The 14,007-nt window shown below is 36.0% G+C and overlaps 1 protein-coding gene across 2 annotated transcripts in view; it reads left to right on the top strand.

The window, feature by feature from the left end:
- The first annotated feature begins 4,246 nt into the window (after window positions 1-4,246).
- mrc1a (mannose receptor, C type 1a) overlaps window positions 4,247-14,007 on the top strand; it is a 39,115-nt gene continuing 29,354 nt past the window's right edge. For both annotated transcript variants that reach the window (XM_022677637.2, XM_022677636.2), the window contains exons 1-9: window positions 4,247-4,440; window positions 5,486-5,887; window positions 7,785-7,958; window positions 9,962-10,117; window positions 11,546-11,659; window positions 11,812-11,955; window positions 12,095-12,277; window positions 13,461-13,618; window positions 13,753-13,866. In XM_022677637.2, coding sequence (XP_022533358.2) covers window positions 4,368-4,440; window positions 5,486-5,887; window positions 7,785-7,958; window positions 9,962-10,117; window positions 11,546-11,659; window positions 11,812-11,955; window positions 12,095-12,277; window positions 13,461-13,618; window positions 13,753-13,866 — 1,518 coding nt within the window. In that variant the 5' untranslated portion in view covers window positions 4,247-4,367. The remainder of the gene's footprint in view (window positions 4,441-5,485; window positions 5,888-7,784; window positions 7,959-9,961; window positions 10,118-11,545; window positions 11,660-11,811; window positions 11,956-12,094; window positions 12,278-13,460; window positions 13,619-13,752; window positions 13,867-14,007) is intronic.

Here is a 14,007-nt window from a genome sequence, read left to right as displayed (position 1 = left end):
TGCCACGGTATGACATTTTAAAGCAGTTTATTAATGGAGGTATATGTAAAATGGCTCCTTTTTGAAAACAATTAGGAAAACCATGCAAGATGAAGCTCTTTTGAACCATTTTATTTCCAGCTAATGATTATTTCTAATTAATCAATTGATTGTTTGCTTTTAAACTCTGAAATAGTAACAAATTGTTTGGATTCTCTTTGTGGATGTTTTTTTTTATTCTTTCATAATTTAGGCAAATGTAAACGGTATAATAACCATTCATTTTAATAACAGTATAGCGCTGCAACCCTACAAGGATCCCATGTGCTTGGTTAAGTATGCCCAATTTTGTGCACTCCATTTATAATTATAGGGAGAACATCTATAATAATTCCATATCTGACAATCACACTTGACCATAAGAAACTGCAGGAGACTTTCATAAGTTAATTATATTTCATATTAAGTATACATTTTATTATAGCCAATGTGACCTAATTGTGACTTAATTTCTTGTGGTCAGTCATTTTTGACAAGGAACACTAAGAGTTTACAAATGGTATGCACTAGTCATGGAAGCTCATGATAATCAGAATAAATGAACTATATATTCAGAGAAAAAAAAAAGAAATGAACATAATTAGAGGATTGACAACCCCCCTCTAAATCCCTTTATCTTTCAACTGTGCATAATTACTTGTGTCTAATTTTTACAAATTTAAAAACACAATAGTGTGATTTATTTTTTTACTTCTCTCCTACGAATTGGTTTCATTTGGTTGTGGTTCAACCTACACAGTTAGAATGTATTTTTCTCTCTGTGAAAGAAGAAATAAAAAATGGGAAACTAAAAGAGTGTTGTTTTCCTGAATAGTTGAATAGTTGTGAATAGGTTTTTTCATTCCTGCTCTCCATATTTGGTTATGTTCCCCTTTCTTATAGCTTCCTCTTTAAGCAGTCTTTGGTTGTGCTCATCCTTCTAAGAACTAAGAAGAGTGATTCACCAATACACTCATCATCCAAAAAAAATAGCTACACCCAGAAAAAATTCTGCAGATCAATGGTTTGTTGTCATGTGTCCCATGTTCTAGAGATCTTGTGTCTTGGTGTGGGGTTAAATTTTGTACAATGCCAGATTATTGACCTTCATTACAGGCACTTTTCAACATTACTTTAATGAAGTTTTGTTTATATAATCGTTGCTTACTTTCTGTAAATCCTATAAACTTTTTTCACTTCTTAAATATCACTGTGTTCACTTGCTACATGATATATATTTAACTGGAATTGTCAGGAGTGCCCAAAGTTTTTCATACCACTGTATTCAGCTACACACAGAATTAGTGTGTATCTTGTGTAATGCAACATGCCAAACATCAGCCTAAACTGATGGTATTTTATATTTTGTCAGTGTATCTACAACATCAGCTCTGTGAATGTTATCCACTTTAAATACATCTCAAAAGTATTAACTGATAAACTTTTTTAAAAAAATAATTGGTTGAAATTTTCATGTCATGCAGACCTCATCGTTTCTTACTCTGTGTAGGAAACAGGATTTCCCTGCTTTGTGCTCCAGAGCTTGGAACACATTTCCTTCTTGCTGAGCTGCAGGTCCTCAAGGGTTACTATTGCCTTTCTCTTTCACTTCATCAGCATTTTTTTACTTTCCTCTTACTCTCTCACTCACTCACTGTCTCTCACCTTCAAAGAGAGATCATCATTGCTGTTTGTCACCACTGTTTGTCCTCTGTTCTTTTTGTAGCACTTAGCCTAAACTAAACACTGATGCTTTTCAACACTGATTTGTTTTACAAAAACTGTTCTTTTTGTAGCACTTAGCCTAAACTAAACACTGATGCTTTACAACACTGATTTTTTTATATATGCATTTATATTTACAAATATTAAAAATAAAGTTTTAAATCATTTGTACTACACAAAAAAGATTAGACATGTCCAGAATAATGAAACTGTTATCTAATGTTGTAACTTTTCAAACAGAAGAATAATTAGAATTGAATAGCTTCTTGTTTTTTTTTAAAAAAAGTGAAATCCCTGTCTGAGTTGCATTTGCCTGCAGTTTTCTTTTTTTTTTGTTTCTTTCACTTCCTAAAAGATGTGGGATCAACAGAAATGAGCCAAAAATACTATTATACAGAACCTTCTGCTTCAGTAAGAATCTGTGGGAATGCTTAAGAGTTAAGGGAAGAGTTAAGTGAACATTATAACAAACAAGAATGGACTAAAATAGTTTGACCTGTTAAAAAAATAGTACAATAATTTACACATTTGAATCATAAAAATGTAACTTGCAGCATGATTCTTCAAAAACAAATGACTTAGGTAGCAGTAACTAAATGTCCTATATTGTCATTTTGCACTGCTGGTCCAGCAGGTAGACATATGAAGAAAAAATATATAACTGTTGTACAATACTGAAATAAATAATGAATAGATGTACAGGGGTTAGACAATGAAACTGAAACTCCTGGTTTTAGACCACAATAATTTATTGTCCTGACGGACAGTTCTGGTGTAAACAGGAGAGTTGAGGTGCACATTGAATTCTGCGTGATTTGGGCAGCCGTGTTTTTTTGTCTTTTGGATACAATCCATGTTAGCATCCGAACGTCCCTTTCAGACAGCTTCCTTTTGCCTCCACAGTTAATCCTGTTGGATGTGGTTCGTCCTTCTTGGTGGTATGCTGACATTACCCTGGATACCGTGGCTCTTGATACATCACAAAGACTTGCTGTCTTGGTCACAGATGCACCAGCAAGACATGCACAAACAATTTGTCCTCTTTTGAACTCTGGTACGCCACCAGTTGTTTGCATTGCAATATTTTGAGCAAAACTGTGCTCTTACCCTGCTAATTGATCCTTCACACTCTGCTCTTACTGGTGCAATGTGCAATTAATAAACATTGGCCACGAGGCTGCTCAAATTTAACCATGGAACCTCCCACACTAAAATGACAGGTGTTTCAGTTTCATTGCCCAGCCTATGTATTTATGCCTTGTAAAATACTTGTAAACACACATATGACTAAATAAATAAACAAAAATATCAATATTAATGCTACAACCTTTAAAAAAACACATTAAACTGCTGTAGCAGTGACCATCACCAACTGTCTGCAGGAATTCATTGATTGCATTCATTGCAGCATTGATTGATTAATTCTAAAGTGCCCAATCAGACTACAAGCTACAGACAAGTGATGTTAATATAATATAATATAATATAATATAATAAAGCATCCACGACAGAAATAAAAACGATTGATCATGCCATTTTTTTACCTTTTTCTGGTGTTTAAGGTGCTGAACTGCAATTAGAATCCATTTAAAGAGCTACTTTCACAATAATGTCTGGGTCGGGTTACTTGTTCATTTGTGTGCGAGTACTTTAGTTACGCAAAACACTTTTTAATTAACGATTAATCTTAAAAACGAGTTAACGAAGGAGTGTTACGGATGTTTTTGGAAACGCACCCCAGATTTCTACTTTGCAACCAGTCAATAATCTCACATGTGTCATAACATTCAAACTTTTCATAAACATGGATTCACTTTGCCAACAGATATAAATAGTTCTTTAAACATTTTTAGGGTATATAAAGAAACAGCTATAAATAGCTATTCAGCTATAAGTGAAGTATTACAATAATTGGAAAATTATCCAGGCCTGTCATTGAACTATTTTTGTTTGGATGATATTGTTTTCCAAAATTAATTGTAATAGACAATATTATTATCAAGACAGTTTAATGCCACTAAAATAATGAGAGTATAACAACAAAATGATACAATTACACATTTTTAAAGAATAGTGAACTTTTAATTAGACACTGGAGTTGGAATATAATTATTTGTCCCAAACAGATAAAATATACATAAAATAAAACTACTGTTTTTAAAGCAAGACAACATCTCATTTATTTTAATAGGCTCTCCTTGCTAAGAAAAACACAATAATCAGACACCAATTCATTCATTCATTCATTCATTCAGGTATTTCTTCATTCATTTGTTTAAACATTCATTCATTTACTCAGCCAATGATAAATGAAGTGTCAAACAGTTTTCAAAAGGTAACAAATCTGTTTTTAAAGTGTGTAACAAGTAAAATATACTTAGGATAAAAACTTTGCAGAATTTTTTTTTTAGTTCAGTGGGGAAACACATAAAATGGAACATTGTTCCTGTATTTAACGCCCACCCACAAAAAGAACACACTCTGCACACTCTACAACTTTAAACCAGTGAGAGGTAGGTGTGTGTTAGTGCCACACTGTTTGGGCCTGAGCAGAAGCCAATAACAGATAAAGACACACTTCCTCCCTGGATTATTCCTCTCGGAGTCTGAGCTGAAGAGCCAATATGAAGAAGCTCAGCTTTCCTTTGCTTGTGCTGCTGTGCCTCAGCGTGGCTTTGGACTACACCGTTCAGCTAGGTATGTACAGCTGTAGCTGGGTTTCTGTTAATATGTTTAAAAAGCATAGTAATGTATATTTGAAATCATGCTTTTTAAACATGACTTAAACTTTTCCAGAGCTTTTAAGTTAACACTATCACAGTACATAGAGCATCCTGGCAGTAATGTTAATATGACTGTAGTTTTGAGTCAGTTTCAAAATATAACGTGTCTTTTGTGTCCGCACTAGTTAAATGCGTATTTAAAATTTCATACAAACTCTGTGTAAGAATGCATTTCTCAAAACTCAAGATGGAAACATTATTAAAAATAGTAGAATAAAAGAATGTTTATCTTCACATTTAAGTACCTTTCTTTTTTTACAAGTCTTCTGGTCATCATACTGTTTCATTTTCAAGAAGATACTTTCTGCATGTTCAGCAATGAATAATATTATTTTTACGTATTATTCTTTATATTGCCTCCATACTAAGCTGAGGTAAAACTTAAGCTAACCACTCTGTTTTGATCAAGGTCATTAATTGTAGAATAATTGTAAAAAATCAAAATGTATCTTTGACACAGAACAAGATCACAATAAACAATAAAAAATGTCTGCAACTTATGGTCGATCACATTTCCATCAAAGTACAGTTTTCGCTAAAATTGTCCACCCTGTTGCGCAGCTTGCAATATTTAGAAAATAAAACGTGTTTAGGCTTGGAAAATATGATTTTTGAGTAGTATGAAAGCTTACAAATATGATTAATAATTAAAAGAACTACAAACCTTTTACCCTTTTTAAAAATGATGAGATGCCAAATTGTGCAATAGTCTGTATAAGACCCTAACCATAGAATAGAAAAACAAACCATAGATTCCTCAGAAACGAATATTTAATGTTTATTTAAAGTTTAATGTATTAAAAAATTAATTATGTTGGGCCTTCTCTGGTGGTCCACCTACAATACAACATGAAGTGTAGTTGCCCTTTAAATCAGTATAAAACGTAAACAAACATTAAAACATGGTTGTAAGGGGCCTATTCTTTGTCTTTTTTTACCTCTTTATCCTCTTCCTACAGACAACAGTGCCTTCCTCATCTACAACGAGTCTCACAACAAGTGTGTGAAGGTGGTGAGCCCCAACATCGCTCAGGTTGCAGACTGTGACCCGTCCTCTGATGCTCAGCGGTTCCGCTGGATCTCCTCTTCTCGGATCCTGAGCGTCTCCCACAAGCTCTGCCTGGGCGCTCAGGACCTGAAAGAATGGGTGAGGGTTATGCTGCTGCCGTGTAACGAGCTCAGCCCCATGCAGACGTGGGAGTGCAAGAACGAGACCCTGTTCGGGCTTAAGACTCAGAACTTGCATTTTAACTATGGAAATCGCCACGAGCCCAACATCCTGCTGTACGCGGGGACGGGGAGCTGGAGCCGCTGGCAGGTGTACGGGACCAAGGACAATCTGTGCTCTCGAGGATACCAAGGTATAATCTCTGTCGTACTGGAAAATGGCTTCCACACCTGGCTGACCTGTTATTTATAGGCCTTTGTATTAGTTCTTGACCTAATTCATGATTCCATAAAGAACTAACAGTGACTTTTCAATAACATCCATAAAATAGCCAACAAGTTGTAGTACCTTAATTTTCAAAAGCTGTTTAAAATTTAAGTACGTGTTCTGTCGAATTGTGCTGCCTTGTCAAATCGTGCTACCTTATTAGTGTATATTTAACTGTAAGAATAGAAAAGAAGCAAGCCCCATATTAGAGCATGTTTCAAGTAGATGTACATAGATAATTTGGCAGTGTTAAATCAACACTGTTAGTGTTATATTAACACTGAGAGTGTAAAGTTTAACACTAATAAGTGTTAATTTTACACTAACAGTGTTGATTTAACACTGCCAAATTTCCTGTGTAGCTATTATATTTGGATAGCAAAAAAACACTGTATCATGGTAAGGTAATGGCAATAAAAGGTCATTACAAACTGCTTTTGTATTTTATTTATTTTTTCAAATAATAATTATTGTATTTATTATTATTAATTTCCATTTCCATTTTTGTGCAATGACAGTAAGTCCAAGTGTTTATTGCACACAAAAAAACGCAAAAACATATTTATTAAAAAAATATATATAAAAACATAAGAAAGCGCATGCGCAGTACCATAATGAAGCAGGTATCAATGGGTAGCATAACTCGACAGAACATTAAAGCATGGTGCAGGAAGACAGTGACCATTGGTGCCAGTTTGAGAAACATTATCGATATGGGGTCATTATATGGGGTTATATGGTGTTTTTATTGAAAACTTACTAAAGTTACTGCTACATCAAATGAATAGGGTGCATTTGTGGTTATCAACAGTGTTGGTTGTCTTATTCAGTTATTTGAAACTATTTTATCCTCTTCAGTAACACAGAAGATGTGAATTATCACGGCAAAGTATTAGTATTGTGGACAACGTATCATGAGATTCCCAAGGCTTATTATTCATTATTCTGTCGCTACGGTGTATGCACTTCAAATAAGTTGGCTTCTTCTGAAGAAATAAAATTGTGTAATACAAGTTTGGACCAATCAGTGGCCAAGGAGGTCCAATGAGCAGGGAAATGACTGGTATTGATGATGTTCAAGACAACCAACATGACCAAGCTGGCCAACTCAAAAGGCCAACAAAACCAAACCTGTTAACCAGCATCAACAACCTGGGTGACTACCATAACCAACAAGATCAAACTGGACCAAGCTGTTTAAATCATCTGAAACCAGCTACCAGCAGAAGCTGAGAATAGGTACCAGGCTGGTGATGCTGAATGGCTGAATGTAGACATGCCTCCAGTAATAATTTGGGATGATAGAGAAATAAATGGCATTCACTTTTATTACTTGAAGTATATTGTTGCTGTTACACAAACACCTGCAAACATCTTCAATTCGGTCAAAGTTGCATGATGAATAGACCAATAGACATTGGCCTCCATTGAAAGATACAAGGTTTGGTAACACTTAATTAACAATTAACAGTAATTACAACAATAATAAACATTCTTAATGGTTAAATAATGCCTCAATTATTTAATTAAGACATTATTAAACATTACACAAGTTAATGCTTAAGAATTAAGTAAATAATAATGAATTGAGACATAAAAACATTGTAATGATTAATTGTTGTTTAATTGATGTTTTACGGGACATCAGCAATATCAATTTTTTAAATGTTTCTGACTATTAGGATTTTCCTCAGTATTTATCTCTGTCCGTTTTATACACAATGTAAAACACAATTCTTTGGTGCTAATATATGGTATGTCTATCTTAACTACAGTGTCTTACCTTTTTGTCAACCTTTTTTCTTCCTTTTATATTTTTGCAGAGATATTTACCATCGGTGGCAATGCTTTTGGCAGCCCCTGCCAGTTTCCCTTCATGTTTGGAGATAAGTGGTATGCTGAGTGCACCCTCGAAGGTCGGTCTGACGGCCAGCCCTGGTGCGCCACAGAGACGGACTACAAAAAGAGCAAGAAATGGGGCTTCTGTCCCACACAATGTAAGACAACCCTAACTTGTTTGATAAAATAAGGGCACATTTTAGGAATTCTTGGAATGCTTTGAAACATCTGCCATTATGCTGTTTGTACTGGAATACATGTATGGGCAGTTTTGTGAGTAGAGTTTATGGGGGCCTGATGTTGGACTACACAACATTTTAAATTAAGATTTTGAATTGAATGGAATTGAAATATATTCTATGACTAGTCCTAATCCCTGTCCACTTAACTCTACCATAATGTATCATAATTTAGAATGCATTGTCCAATTATGTTAATACATGAACACATTTAAGAGACACATATGGAATTAAGTAGTAAGCAAAAAAGTTCTGGGCCTTCACAATCCCCTGATCTAAACCTGATCAACTGAGATGGGTGATTTGAGATGAGCTGGAGCAGCCACTATTGTTCAGCACCTCCAGGAACTCATTCAGGATGCTGAAAAAATATTCCAGGTGACTCTACCTCATGAAGACACTGAGATTAAAATACCAATATTGTACAAATCTGCCATCAAAGAATTTAAAGTAGCAAACATAATCTGGTTTGTTTAATACTTTCGTTTACAAAATAATTCCATATGTGTCGCTGTATAGCCTTAATGTCTTCAATATCATATTTAAAAATATAAAAAAGAACACATTGAATGAGAAAATTTGTGTACAAACTTTTTACTGGTATGGTATGTCAATAAGCAAAACAAAAGATAAATATGGAGATAAAAAGGTTTTTGCTTGACATGAGCATGACACCTCAGTAGTAGGTTGTGTTTTTGTGGAGTTTTTGATATGTGTATTATTGGTTCTGCACAGTGCTATAGGTATTATAGTTTTACATTTCGGATTGGAATGATAGGAATTTTACAAGAGGAGATTGGACATCAGAGACCACACACTAAGTGACAGCGAGGCAAAGGCAAAAGTGCTGTGGTAGTTGAAAAAGCTGATTTTTCCTGTTTTGCTCTGTCCTGTATTAGGGCCATAAAACAAGGGTCAGGCCCAAAAGCAGGTCTGGGGGCTGACCTGCTGATACACACACTTCCGGTGAAGTTGTTTCCTGTGCTCTCTACTTTCCTGTTGTATTGCAGATGTATGCAAATGGATTTTTGCTGGCTTTGTGTGATTTAGAAATACTTTGTTTTGATTTAGAAATACTTTTTTTGTTCAGTAAATGCAATCTACACTACCTGGCCAAAAAAAAGACACCACCAAAAAAAAGGTCACAAACCCTATATTTTATTGGACCACTCTTAACTTTGATTGCCACATACATTCACGATAAACTTCTGCAGTGTCCAGTGTTGCATTCAGTTTTCACCAAGATCTTGCAGCATTGATGATGGTAGAGTCTGGTCGCTGCACAAAGTCTTCTCCAGCACATCCTAAAGATTCTCAATGAGGTTAAGATCTGGACTCTGTGGTGAACAATCCATGTGTGAAAATGATGATCTCATGCTCCCTGAATCACTCTTTCACAATTCCAGCCCCATAAATCCTGACATTGTGATCTTGGAATATGAAAAATCCATGGATGGAATAACCTGGTCTATATTCAATATATTGAGGTAGTCAGCTGACCTCATTCTTTCAGCACATACTGTTGCTGAATCTAGAATCTACCTAACATCAAAGGTATTCAAATTGTGTTTCCTTCTTTTGTTGGAGTATCTGTCTATACTGTCCAGGGATGGCTACTAGATTCACTAGATTTAGGAGCATTGCTGAGTTTTAATTTGCATTGCATTCTGCATCCATCAGAGCGTTATCAGCTCATCTCATCCTCAACTCATCCTAAAAAAAAAGTGGATGTAGCATCTGGAGCACTTCATTCAGGAGAGAATACAGGTTTCTAGTCTATGCCTATGCTTATCTGCTCCAGAGAGTAAAATTCTTCCTTTGGCACAGGATGCAATTTAAAGTAGTACATTTATATGTATATATTTATTTATACTGGTGTATATATATATATGTCTGCATGTGTGTGTATGTGTGTTTAACAGCAACATCAGGTTGGGACAGTGATCCAATAACTGGTGTGGTGTACCAGAGGAACACTCAGTCAGTACTGACCTGGCATCAGGCCCGTAAGAGCTGCCAACAGCAAGGTGCCGATCTACTCAGTATTGTGGAGCTACATGAGCAAACATACATATCAGGTATAAGTGCACGCACATACACACACACACTAAATTCAGTTAGGACACAAATGCATACATTAATATAACTCTAAAATTATATTCCAACAAATTATGGAACATATTTTTAGCTTTACGGCTAAAACCTCATATCTCCAAAATGGCAAATAAAACTTTCTTTCAGTCAAAGTCAGAGTAAATGTCAGAGCAAATGTTTAGATTTTAATCCATGACATTTTGGAACATTTCTATTTGTCTAATTGTTACAAAATTTAAAGCAAAAATGGCAAAAATTAAATATCATCAAAATTCTCCACTTCCCTTTAAAGGAACAATCCGTATGTAAATGTAAGTGAGTGTGTAAAACGGCTACATGAGTCAAATTTCCTAACACTGAATAGAGGTTTCTGTTCCTCCCGCTACTCCCCAGACGTGAAGCTCATGTGGGTTGCCAGATTGACACACAGTGGCAAGCGACATTAAGTTGTATTCGGCATCTGATCAGTGAATATATACGTTTAATGTCCAAAATGCCTCTACTATGCTAGTGGTGGTGGTAAATTACTCCATGCTATGGTTAGCAACCTTACTAAAGCTCAGTGATAACCTGTTCAGCAAAAAAATAACCAGGTTCCCATAGTAGCTGTAGCATAATATTTGAATGCTGTTCTCTATATCTGGTAACCTGGGATCTGGAAATAGGGCTAGGTTGCATCTAACTCAGATAACCATGATATTCCACATAATTCAAATAAGAATATACTGGCTGAAGCTCTGCTGTCAAGAGCTGCCAGTGCTTAAACTGAGCATGTTTCCTCAATATATGATGATCCTAATAATGTTATGAGTTACTACAAAAATATAATGTTTCTTTAAACTTCAAGTTCTGTTTGTGTGCCACTGCTTTAATTTTAGAACAAGTAGTAATAGTAGTTCCTGGACTAGTAGTTGTTACATTTTAATAAAGGAAAAATAATGCTACAATCCATTTACCACAAATGTTGGATATTGGATCTGGAAATTACGCCACGCCTAAGTTGATTGCACTCCAGTTATACGTTCAGATGTTAGTTATCATTGTTAGCATTATCCCAGATTAGCACTGTTAGAGATATTCTTTGACAATGCATTATACAGTATTTTACACATCCAAACACCAGGGAATTATGTCCATGGATAGGAGTTGGACAGTATTATGTGTACAACTTATTTAATGAAACACAAATAGATAGAAATGACAGTGAATTGCTTTTACTACTGCTGATGTGCAGGGCAGCCATCTTGGATTCTGGACTCGGTTTGCAAGTAGGAAATCTGACCTATAGGAACTAGGAATTTTGACATTCAGTTTCAAACAAAACCCACCATAAGATTGCAATTTAAAGAGTGTTATAAAAATAATGATTTTGATATGCTGTTGTGTTTAATGTACATTGCTGTTTTTTGCAGGTTTGACTAATATACTTGGCTCTGCTTTGTGGATTGGACTGAATAGTCTAGACTTTGAAAGTGGCTGGCAGTGGAGCAACGGAAACCCGTTCAGATATCTGAACTGGGCTCCTGGTGAGCACACACCCACACCCACCCACCCACACACACAAACTAACATATTAGACGTCATACTATATTTCCTTATATTAGTATTTCCTTATATTTCCTTATATTTCCTTATGTGTTCCAAGGAAGTTGTTGAAATAATGTGTCCTACCATATAGGCCACCCTTCACTGGAGCCTGGCCTGAACTGTGTGGCACTGAATGCTGGGAAGGCGTCTAAATGGGAGAGCATGGCCTGCAATAAGAAACTGGGCTACATTTGCCGAAAGGGAAACTCCACATCTACCATTACGCCTTCTGGGGGTAAGCAATGCACATACATGCAATGCAAAAAAAGATCCTACATTTTACATTTCTTTATTATAATTGTAAAAAAAGAAATTGCACACCTCGCATATTTATAATCTTTCTCTCTGTCTTCTTGTGTGTGTGTGTGTGTTAGTTAATGATCAGCCCAGTTTCTGCCCCACCACATGGGTGCCGTATTCAGGCCACTGCTACTCTATCCGCCGCAATAAGATGATGTGGAGAGATGCTTTGTCAGCCTGTCATAAAGATGGAGCAGAACTTGCCAGCATTCACAACATAGAGGAGCACAGCTTTATCATCTCACAGAGTGGCTACAGTAAGAGTTTACACATATACACAAATAAGTCCTTTATAAGCCCTATCCAGACGGTATTATAGTTTCTCAGGGGGTCCTGGGGTAATTTTCTCTTTTATTGGGGTATGGGGTAATTTTCTCTGTGTTTTTATTCCTCTCCGGATGGGGCTCATGACGTCCTCTGAAAAAATAACAGGCTAAATTAGTCATTTTAGTCCTGCCCGGGTTCACATCTCTGGGTTTCGTCACCTCATGTTTAATAAAATAGCTATTTGTCCAGTGCCACGCACCGTAATTACACTTTGGGCGCATTTCCACCGAGATCCACTTAAATACAACAGCGAGTGGAAATAGAGGAGCTACTAAACACAATGTCATGTAATTAAAAAAAGCCAAATAAAAAACTTTTATAAGTTAGAAATATTTTTCACAGACGTCCCCCTGAGAAACTAATCCCGTCCAGATAGGGATTCAGACACACAAATTTCTGTGGAATTTGGAATTAAGCATATTTTCAGTGTTGATTTGAAACAAACCGTAAATCAGAAAAATAGAGTTACATTTACCTGATTTTATACACAATTCACACAATGAAGCACTGATATTGAATATTTTCTAACAGTCTAAATAGCAATGGTGCTTGTGAATGTATGTGTACACTGGGCATGGTTGTCTCGAAATGAAGTGTGTTCAGGCAGATTTCTGGCATATTGCTATCTTGGCAATGGAAAACACAGGAGCGCCACTGACTGAAAGCAACCTAGGCAGACATAAACACCTGCTTGTTATACACACATGGATATGCAGCAGTGCACAAACACATAGCACAAGCCTGTTGGCAGCTGTTTAAAGTTTTACATCAACAATACACAGAATACAAAATAAAATAACATTATTCTACACCAGCAAAAATATTGGTCACAGAGTGAACGAGCAGGTCAGATTCCTCTGCTAAGAAGAGTCGGACAAGTCCAGATAGCTGCACCGTTAAAATAGCAATCAGAAAAGGTCAGAGCATAAAGTCAGGGTTGGGAAGTGCTGGTTTGAGCTATGATCACATTGTTCAGTATTCAACATGCCCCAAGAAGTTTGACACTTATATTTTATAAGAGCACAATATACAACAATACATTTGTACTTTTGTCACAGATTTCACTGTACCAGTGATGTTTCATGCATTTATGTGTTTCTACGTGGTCCACAGCACCCACTGATGAAATATGGATAGGTCTGAATGACCAGAAGACTCAGAATTTGTTTGAGTGGTCTGACAGAACCCATGTGACCTTTGCTAAGTGGTTGGTAGGAGAACCTTCACATGCCACTAACCTCAGAGAGGACTGTGTTCTCATGAAAGGAAAGGTACAGCCATTAGTTATGGAATTGTGTATAAAATTACAGTAACTTCTTTTTTTATTTTTTTTTTAAGGTTTTATACCTTTCTTAGTTCTAGTCTTGGAAAAATATCTGTGAGTTTTTTTTCTGTTGTGTTGTAGGATGGAAAGTGGGCAGACCACATGTGTGAGAAGGAGCATGACTTCATCTGCAAGAAGAAAGCCTCTATCAAACCTGCAGGATCACATGAAGTCATCAGTCCTGGATGCCCCGCTGTAAGTCATGGGCTCTTTTCCAGAGCTGACACTAGCCATTTGGATGCCTTAAGCACAATTGAATTTATAAGTAGAGATTGTAGCTTGTTTTCAACACAGTAAACGCACAGACTACAGTCCGATATATTTACCTCTGAATGG

Source organism: Astyanax mexicanus, chromosome 8 (assembly GCF_023375975.1).
Source record: "Astyanax mexicanus isolate ESR-SI-001 chromosome 8, AstMex3_surface, whole genome shotgun sequence".
In the NCBI taxonomy this organism is placed as follows: Eukaryota; Metazoa; Chordata; class Actinopteri; order Characiformes; family Acestrorhamphidae; genus Astyanax; species Astyanax mexicanus.
The sequence above is the reverse complement of the archived record's forward strand: the minus strand, read 5'-3'. Positions and strand labels throughout refer to the sequence as shown.